At 44.5% G+C, this 10,193-nt stretch overlaps 1 protein-coding gene across 1 annotated transcript in view; it reads left to right on the top strand.

The window, feature by feature from the left end:
• cdk14 (cyclin dependent kinase 14) overlaps nt 1-10,193 on the top strand; it is a gene marked incomplete at its 3' end in the record, with an annotated part of 339,638 nt that overhangs the window by 260,365 nt on the left and 69,080 nt on the right. Inside the window, exon 10 of the mRNA XM_080748107.1 lies at nt 2,327-2,420. Within this exon, the coding sequence (XP_080604233.1) occupies nt 2,327-2,420 (94 nt within the window). The remainder of the gene's footprint in view (nt 1-2,326; nt 2,421-10,193) is intronic.

The raw sequence follows: 10,193 nt of genomic DNA on the forward strand, positions 1-10,193 counted from the left end.
TGATTTAGACTGCAGCACTAACTCTGTTACAGCTCTATAGCTGCTATACTGTAGGAAACAACCACACGGATACATTCACACAAACAGCAGCACATGTCCCCAACAATAATGGCTTTTAAAGATGGGGTGCCGTGATATTTTGTTCATTAAGTATGCCTGGTTTGCAAGTGGTGACCCAGCATGAAGTTAGCCACACCCATATATGTTGGGATGATATTATGATGTCATACTATATCTGTGTAATTCAATTGGCCTTTTGACTCAGAGGCTTTCATCTTTCAGGAAGTAACCAATAATACACAGGAGCATGTTCCTGCTCATAGGGTTATAGGAGATTTCCCTCTTTCATAGTTGTCACCATGTCAAACACACCGAAAAATATAGCTGATCTACAAGTGTGACGGGCACTTTGTGAGCTTGTAGATCAGTGATATTTTGTCTATTTTCCAATGCTGTCCTAAAAAACATTGGTGTTCTCACGAGTATGGTAAAACGAACCTGTGTGTGTGTGCGTGCGTGCGTGCTTGCTTGCGTGCGTGTGTGCGTGCGTGCGTGTGTAAACTGTTGTCAGGGCCCATTTGTCAAAGGGCTATTGTTTCCTGACAGATTCACTTTCTGGCCCAGTGCACTCTCTCTCTCTCTCTCTCTCTCTCTCTCTCTCTCTCTCTCTCTCTCTGCTCTCTGCTCTCTGCTCTCCTTGGCTATGGGTGAAAGGCTCTGAGCATCCACACCGCAAAATGCAGGGAGGCAGGAGAGGTTGAAAAACCCTCTCCCCATCTTAAAATTCATCCAGCCCTTGGGTGTCTGACAACACTACTATCCATCTCCATTACACACCTCCATCATCCATCCATCCATCCATCCATCCATCCATCCATCCATCCATCCATCCATATATCCACAGTTCCACACATCCATAACTCAGACTGACAGTTATGTCTAAGCAGCAACATGTCTAAGCGGTGGGCTTTTCCCCCCATTTTTCCCCCACTTTGTGTTTTTATCACTTTCATTGTTTTTAATTTAGTTTTATGGTTAAAACATTTTTTTTGTTTGTTTTACTGCAGCACTTTGGTCCAACGCTGCTGTTTTTTTAATGTACTGTAAAGGTGGATTATTAAAGTGGATTGGATTGGATCCATTCATTCATCCATCCACACACCTCTACAACCCCCCTGGCCCTGATACTTCTACCAGAGTCCACATCTTCATCTCTCTTTCTGTGGGGGTCCTGTGGGGGAAGAGGTCGATATAGTGAATAAGACCACATCGTTTTCAACCCAACAACAATAGCATGTGTTCAATATAATCCATTAGCCACAAAATGACCTGCAGCTGCTGGATGTCAGCACAATCTAATGGCCATCAGCACAAAAAAAAAAAAAAAAAGATCTGTTCACTTTGGTGCTGATTATCAGGGCAGCACTTCCAACCCTGAGTGAGGTCTTTATCTGCAGGCCCATGTGGCCGTAGCAACATTGGCGGAAAAAAATACTCACATTTTCTACTTGAGTAAAAGTATCAATACTGCATTGTAGAAGTACTCTGTTACAAGTAAAAGTCCAGACTCCAGAATTCAAAATGTACTTGAGTAAAAGTACGAAAGTATTGGCATCAAATTGTATTTAAAGCAGCAAAAGTAAAAGTACAAAAATGTTTGAAAATATCAGATCTACAAGCTCACGACGCGTCGTGACACGCTTGTAGATCAGCTATTTTCAAATAGCCGAGGTATAGAATATGGCTAAAGTGGTTTATGTACTGTTTTAACATATTATAATTTATATCAGCAAAGTAACTAGTAACTATAGTTTTCAAATAAATGTAGTGGAGTAAAAGTACAATAATTGGATCCCAGATGTAGTGGAGTAAAAAGAGCAGATGCATTGCGATGCGCTGAGTTTGTAATCTGCAGTTAAGTAACTAACTAGCTCAAATTATTGTAGCAGAGTAAAAAGTACACTATTTGCCTCTGAAAAAAATGCACATTTTCAGATGAAGTAAATGTATACCTCCTGGTGTGTCTTGACCATTAGGGCTTACAATTAAGAACAGATTGAGGTTAGGTGTTGGGGTTGGAAATGGAATTATGGTTGATTTTTTCGTTATCATGGCAGTGTCGTGCATCACTGTGTGTGTGTGTGTGCGTGCGTGCGTGCGTGCGTGCGTGCGTGCGTGCGTGCGTGCGTGCGTGCGTGGGTGCGTGCGTGCGTGCGTGCGTGCGTGCGTGCGTGCGTGCGTGCGTGCGTACACACAAACGCGTGCGTTTGTGTGTTTTTTGGCTGTGTTTTTTAATAACATATAATGAATGTGTTGTGACTTCCAGGGGTGTGGGCTGCATCTTCATCGAGATGATCCAGGGAGTGGCAGCCTTCCCTGGGATGAAGGACATCCAGGACCAGCTGGAGAGGATATTCCTGGTGAGTCCCTGTTCCTTGCTGTCACATCACAATGTGTACAGAATCTACAGATGTAAAAGTTTATTTCTGTGCGTTCTCAACGCTTGCAGTTGCCCAATAATAGTACCCCGGGGGTGGCAATGAGTGGCTCAGGAGTGCATTTATATAGCGCCTTTCTAGGCTTTCCGAGACTTCCAAAAAAACGATTTACAAATGTACTTCACATTAACACATACTGACGGCAGGGGAAACCATGCAAGGCAGCAACCTGCTCATCGGGAGAAGTTATTATTATTAGTTCAGTGTCTTGCTCACGGACACTTCGACACACAGCCAGGGGATTGAACCCTGAACCTACGGATTCCAAGATGGCCGAAGGAATCTGAAGGTGGAGGAAGGTTCCACAAAGGTTCCAGGTTTGGAAAAAGGCAGAATGTAATTATAGTCTCTCGCACATACTGTAGTCCCGTAATTGTGCAAGTAAGTGACATCACTAAGCAAACAGTAACATGTCTCTGTCCATTCTATAATTAATACATACTGTCAGGTCCTGTACCAGTACATGCTACCACATTTGATACCTATAAGCCATATATATCAAGCCAAGTATATCGCTTGCGTATTATTAGCCTATTAGTATGTGTGTGTGGTCCCAGCATGTAACGTATTAGCCTATTAGCATGTGCGTGTGGTCCCAGTGTGTGAGGGTGAGTGAGCCCTGTGAATCATCTTGCCGTTCGCAGCAGCACAGACTCCTTGAGCCATATATGCTAAACGTCTGACCTCCCCAATCAAAGGTTAATCTCCTCTGAAGCGCTCAAGAGGGGTCGCCTCCAGACCCTTGATCTCCTAACTCAAGGAGAAGGACACGCGTGTGGTCCATCCGCGGTCATTTGAACTCAGAGCGTGCACGAATACTATAACCAGATGGACCTGTAAGCTCAAAGAAACACTCTGAATTTTTCAGTGTACTAAGTGGACAGATAGATGGGCGGCGCCAGAGAGAGGCAGCGTTTCCATGTTAACGGCACTGTTGCCAGATTTGTATGAGAAAAATAAGCAGCCAGGTCTGTGAAAACAAGCCCACTTGGAGCGACCACTTTTACCACTCAAACCCTCTATAGAGTAACTGTATATCGACTATTTGAAAATAGCGGACATTCTGGGGGCAATTTTGATCCTCACAAGTACAGTAATGGAAGTACACACACACACACACACACACACACACACACACACACACACACACACACACACACACACACACTGGCAGTAGGGACGGTGATAAGCCCTAATGCTGTGACGCACAACAACAGCAGGAGAGTGACGCAACAACAAGACCGTCTGGGAGAGTGACTCAAAATCTTGTAGATATGCTATTTTTTTATTATAGTAAAAGCATAAAATAATGTATAAAGTGGTTTAAACTGAAGGTGGGGCAGGGCGGGGCTGGCAGGAGTGGATGTGTATGCCAACTCTGGAAGGCTTGGCAAGGCTCTTTCTCAGTCTGTGATGAGAGCTGACCTTTATCTTCTACCTCCGCAAACAAAGTGGCCTTTAAAAGATGTCTGTGACTCCACATAATCTGTCCACACAGGCTGCACGCCGCAGACAGACCGTGGGTTTTCCGAAGATTCAGAGAGAGAGAGAGAGAGAGAGAGAGAGAGAGAGAGAGAGAGAGAGAGAGAGTGTAGAGAAAGAGAGAGGGAAGGAAAGGATGAAATTGTCAGTGTCCGGCATGGGACGTGCAGAGAATTTTAGAGAGGCTAAAACTTCTAAAAGGGCCTTTTGGTGGAAATATCGAAAATAGCAGTCTCCAAGCTCACAACTGAGCTTGGAGGTCGGTTATTTTCCGTGCGTCATACCACACTGAAATACAGTAGGCATAATCAAGTCAATACCGGAGATAACGGCATGGATTTCTACACAGATAGGGCAATTATTTCAACATAAGATCCTGCATTCAAGTTCAGGAAAAAAAAAAAACAATTCGCTTGAATGCTGCCTTCAGGTGAGGAAAGAGGGCATTTGCATTTCTTTCACCATAGTAAAAACTGCATTTATGGTCTGGAAAGGGTACTTTTTACAGACGGATGAAGGGCAGGGGCTGACGTCTATGTGTGCACTTGCCTGATGTCCGGCTATCCTCTGACAGATGGGCTTGTTTCAGTACGAACATGGTGGACCGCCGTGCCCCGTTTACCCACACATCTCCATATTTATCTGTCTGCTCTGCCTTCGGCTTGACAGCTGAGTACACACAAACACACCGAATAAATACGAGCGCTGTGATTTGGAAGGGAAACGTATCGAGGCAGAGTCCTGTTTTATAGCCGGTTGGTTGGTTGTGAGGCTTTGGTGGAATATTCACAATAATATACTGTACACTCAGGGGCGTCACACCAAATTCTGGGCCCTGGGTACAAGGATTCACTGTGGGCCCCCCATAAATGTTAACTATTGAAAAATAGCAGATATACAAGCTCACAGCGCGGCACCGAGTGCCGCGCTGCAAGCTTGTAGATCTGCTATTTTTGGAAAAATCGTGAAAATGTGCGCAAGAAACGTATGTTTCTATGTCATGTGAAGGACCCCGAAGATGATATGTATTTGGCCACAGACCCGCATCTCAAAATATTTAGTTCCAGGGACCCCCCAGAAGCAAAATCTGAGTTACAAATGTTCACTTAAAAAATACATATATTCAAAGATTTGCACACATTTTCACGACTTTTCAACGCTGTGAGCTTGTATATCTGCTATTTTTCAATAGCTAAAGTTACTAGGGCCCCTCCACCTTGGGCCCTGGTAACTCAGTCCCACTTTCCTACCCCTTGTGACGCCCCTGTGTACGCTGGACAATGTTTGGTCAGAAGAACCTGGGCTAGGAAGTTCTCAGCCTCCACAATCAATACGAGCTGTTGAAGCTGTGGAGTGGTTGAAAGTAACTAAGTACATTTATATTTACTTACTTACTACTTACTGAAGTACTGCGCTTAATTTCCATTTTGAGGTACTTTTACTTTATTCTATTTTTCAATACTTTATACTTTCACCTCTCTACATCTCAGAGACAAAAGTTGTACTTTTTACTCTCTGTGACACTGCGATATTTAAAAAATGTTATTACAAGTTACTTTGCAATGCGACACGCTTGTAAATCAGCTCTTTTCAAAAAGCTTTTGGAATGGGACATTCTGAGAACTTTTTCTTGTGGTACTCTTGAGTATAGTTTGATACCTATACTTACAGTATGTACTTTTGCCCAAATAACATTTTAATTCAGGCCTTTTGCTTGTAACAGAGTATTTCTACATGGTGTTATTGATATTTTTTACTTCACCCACTGACCAGAACCTTAGCTAGAAAGTGAAGTCGACGGGGTGTCGATCCCTCAACAATAAAAGCTGGTATGAAGTGCTAATTGAAGTTGTGTGCATGTGAACGGCACTCCCTAATTGATGTATGGATTAGAAAGGCTTGACTCGGCCAACAGAGCTTTGTATAAATGAACTGTGTGTGAATGTGGGAGCATTGGCATCGAGATCAGCCAGGGGTTTTATTCTGAAGCAATTATACGCCAGTGGAGGTAAGACATTAAGTCAGGCTCTAGCTCAAGGCCAGAGCCCCATATCACTGCTGTCGGCTGGAAACCCTGTATGTCCAACACCGCTACTTTTCAGGAAATGGAAATAAAGAACTTTGTGTTCCAGTAGTTGTAGTTTTTATTTAGTCACAACTTACCGTAAGCTCTTGTTAATTCTTTTAATTATTTCAATATTTATAAACTCCACAAACACACATGACCACTTAAACTCTCAAAAAAAAGGGGGAAAAAAATAAAGACATATAGTAGTTCTACAGGCTCACAATGTGTCACTATGAGATGTATTGTGAGCTCATAGATCTACTATTATTGCTACTTTAGCGCTATGCTTTTGTATGACAAAGTAGAGCATTCATTTATGGAAATATGGAGATACAAGCTATCATGCCTGACAGCGGCTATAATGGAAAGGCTCATTGTAGTGGTTGTGTATCGCTCATTGTCAGGCACGTGCACACATAGACATCAAAGGGGGCTTGAGCCCCTGCCCTTTTATCTGTCTGTAAAATGTGCCCTCTCCAGACCATGAATGCAGTTGGTGAAACTATGGTGAAAGAATTAGGCAAATTAGGCAAATTATCTCTTTCCATGCCTGAAGGCGGCATTCAAGAGAATTGCCTTTTCCTGAACTTGAATGCGCTGAAAGAATTGACCTCTCTGTGCAGAAATCCATGCCGTTACGCCACATCTCCAGTATTGACTTGATTATGCTTAGTTCAGTGTGGTATAAGGCACCGAAAATAGCCAACCTCCAAGCTCACAACGCGTCGCAGCGTGACACATTGTGAACTTGGAGGTGGGCTATTGTCTATATTTTCACCAAAAGGCCCTTTTAGAGATTTCAGCCCCTGCCTCTCTAACATTCTCTGTGCGTCCCTGCTCATTGCAGTGGTTGTGTCTCTTCATAAGGTTTGATCCTGGTCTAATCCTCTCTATGCTGGGAACACATAGGAGGTATTAGAACACACCGACACAGGAAGAGACCGCTCTAATCAAACCACTGCTGATAAGACTTCACCTTAACAACCCCCTCTCTCACTCCAGCTCTTACGACCATTCCCAGCAACACAAATTATCCTGTAACAACACAAATTATCCTGAACAAATTATCCTGTAACAAAGACTATAACGATCGGATTCACCCTAGGTGGGGATGGCAAAAGGGCCTTTCTGTGTGGAGTTTGCATGTTCTCCTGTGTCTCCTAGGGTAGCTAGGGAGGAGAAAGGAACTGGTTGGAATAACGTGTTCCTTCCACACGCTACGTCCATACCGGGGAAATCCCCCCTGTCAGGTGAAAAGAAACAACTTGGACTACTCATGCATTGAAGGAAACATGAGGTCAGTCCGTTGTCTCCCCACGCGCGGCAGAGGGAGAGCAGAGCCCAGGATTACATAGCTTAGGCAATTGGCACTGGGTGAAAAAATGGGTTACAAAATCGTGGGATAATTTTTTTTTTTTATTAAAAAAAAAGAAAAAAATATCGGATTTAACTATAAATTGGTTGTTAAAAAACTGTGGATGGCAGGGTCCACACCACCACTATAACGATGGTGGTAAACAATATTGTTTTGGGTCACTTTCATAGTGTTTTGTTATAAACGGAGTATCTAGCCTCTGATAATTATTAATCAGAGTCCCGAATACATATGATACACGAAAGAAGAAGAAGTCCTTGTGCCTATTTGAGTGGTGCTAACCATTCCGTCCTTGTCCCTTTTATGCCCATATATGGAGATCCCTGAGGTCATCAATATTAAGCACATATCTGGGAATGCCCATATATGGACCAGGGTTTCCGCTAGGCATTTTTGGGGCCGTATGGCCGTATGGCCGTCCTGCGTATCTAAAATAGCAGACATACAAGCTCACAGCGCGGCGCGTTGCTGACGTGTTGTGAGCTTGAAGCTCTTATATTTTCAATGCGCGTAACCATCGTACAACGAATATAGACTGATCAAATGCGCTCAGCGCAGCATGAACCATCAGCAGCAGCAGCAGCGGTGAGCTCCGCTGTCGTCAGACTCACAGAACATGATACAAATTTAAAATTATGATAGGTTTTAATGGTTGTAGCTTTACTGCTTTAGACAAATACTTATGTGAATAATAAGATTACATTATAAAATAGCCTAAGAGGCATTTTCCCAGCCGGCCACGGCGGCCGGTGGACTTTATAATTACCGGCCAATTAAACATTTAACCGGCCAATGGCTAACGGAATCTCTGATATGGACAGCATTATGCCCATATATGGACATACTGGCCGGTCGATTTGACATATGGCCCAAGTGCGTGCTACCAGAACTGTGAGAGTTATGTGGCAAAAAAAAAAAAAAAAGAAGTTTATCTACGGGGGAAAGATGGGTGAATGGATGGAATAAAGTCAGACACATACTATAGTCTGCTAAAAACATCAATAAAAACTGAAACATAAAAAAAAGAAAAACGTCTTGGAGGACACAGCCCCTTAACATTTAAGTCTCTGAATATATCCAACTCCCCCGTCTCCCAACCTACCCCACCTGGAACTAGCTTGGAGGCAAACCCACCCACCCAGCCCCACACCGCCCCCACACCGCCCCCACCCAGCCCCACACCGCCCCCACACCGCCCCCAACCACCCGCTCTCCCTATAGAACGTCTGCTGCATGCGGGGGGAGTGGGGTGCAGCTTCACCCCTGTATACCCAGATTGGCTACGGGCCATCCCACTGCTGGGCTTCTGCACTGTCTTTCTCTCTGCTGTCTGTCTGTGTGTGTGTGTGTGTGTGTGTGTGTGTGTGTGTGTGTGTGTGTGTGTGTGTGTGTGTGTGTGTGTGTGTGTGTGTGTGTGTGTGTGTGTGTGTGTGTGTGTGTGTGTGTGTGTGCGTGCGCGTGCAGCCGTGCGCGTTTGCGTGTGCACGCAGGGACATGCAGGGACATGCAGAGAATGTCAGAGAGGCAGGGGCTGAAATTTATAAAAGGGCCTTTTGGTGAAAATATCAAAAATGGCAGACCTCCGCGCAACGTGACGCGTTGTGAGCTTGGAGGTTGGCTATTTCGGTACTTGTTACCATACTAAAGCATAAGCAAGTCAATTAGCCTTATTCACCTGGCGGCCATGTTTGAAATTTGCATTGAAACCGGGTGGCGACTGGGGTGGCAACCGGGGTGTGGCATTGCATTAACTTTAATGGCAATGTCAACGCCGTGTGAATATGGTCAATACTGGCAATTCTTTGAACATAAGATGTTGCATTCAAGTTCAGGAGAGTTTGGAAAAGGCAATTCTCTTGAATGCTGCCTTCAGGTGTGGCATGGAAAGACATTTCTTTCACCATAGTATACTGCATTTATGGTCTGCAGAAGGCACTTTTTACAGACAGATAAAAGGGCAGGGGCTCAAGCCCCCTTTGATGTCTATGTGTACATGTGTGTATGTGTGTGCATGTGCGTGCGTGTGTGTGCTGGAGGAAGGAAGGGGTGTTGAGATCACCCCCCACCACCACCCTCTTACAGATGTGATCTTCAGACAGACCCCAATTTTCTCCTCGGCACAAAAGACAATCAATAAAGCAGCGTTTTCCTTATCTCTGCGCTCTCCCCTCCCTGGACGTCCTCCTTCTGTAGCAGATTTCCCTCCCGCCCCGCGGCCAGGGGGGCTTACACCCCTCTTTCCTCCATCTCTCCATCAACCAGGGACGTGCTGGGCCTCTGATTCAGCCCGGGAAAAAGAGTTGGAGAGGCCCTCATTGCGCGCTATAGAGAGAGATCTCTCTCTATAGCGCTGCTGCTGCTACTCAAAGATTTGTGACAAAGTGACAAGCCAGTGGGCCAATTTACATGAGTTATATTTCGTCGTTGTCGGGTGGAAACCTTGTTATGTCCCAAAACCGTTTGTTTTGTATTTATCATTTTAAAAAGGATTTAAACTAGTGAAAACAGCCGATCTACAAGCACACAACGCCTCACGCTGCGAGGCGTTGTGTGCTTGTAGATCTTCTGTTTTCACGACTTTTGTGCGACGGCCTTGTATGATGAAGCAGGGCTTTGCTTTGCGAAAAAATGTACAAATTTGAAACTTGGAGATACGAGGTTTCTGCCCGACAGTGACGATTTACTTTGTTGGCCGCCCAGCCCCCAAAATGGAACAAAGGCCGACATTTTATTATTATTTTTCTTTTCCTAATGGCCGGCCTGGACCGGC

This window comes from Nannobrachium achirus (assembly GCF_963921795.1).
Source record: "Nannobrachium achirus genome assembly, chromosome: 2".
In the NCBI taxonomy this organism is placed as follows: Eukaryota; Metazoa; Chordata; class Actinopteri; order Myctophiformes; family Myctophidae; genus Nannobrachium; species Nannobrachium achirus.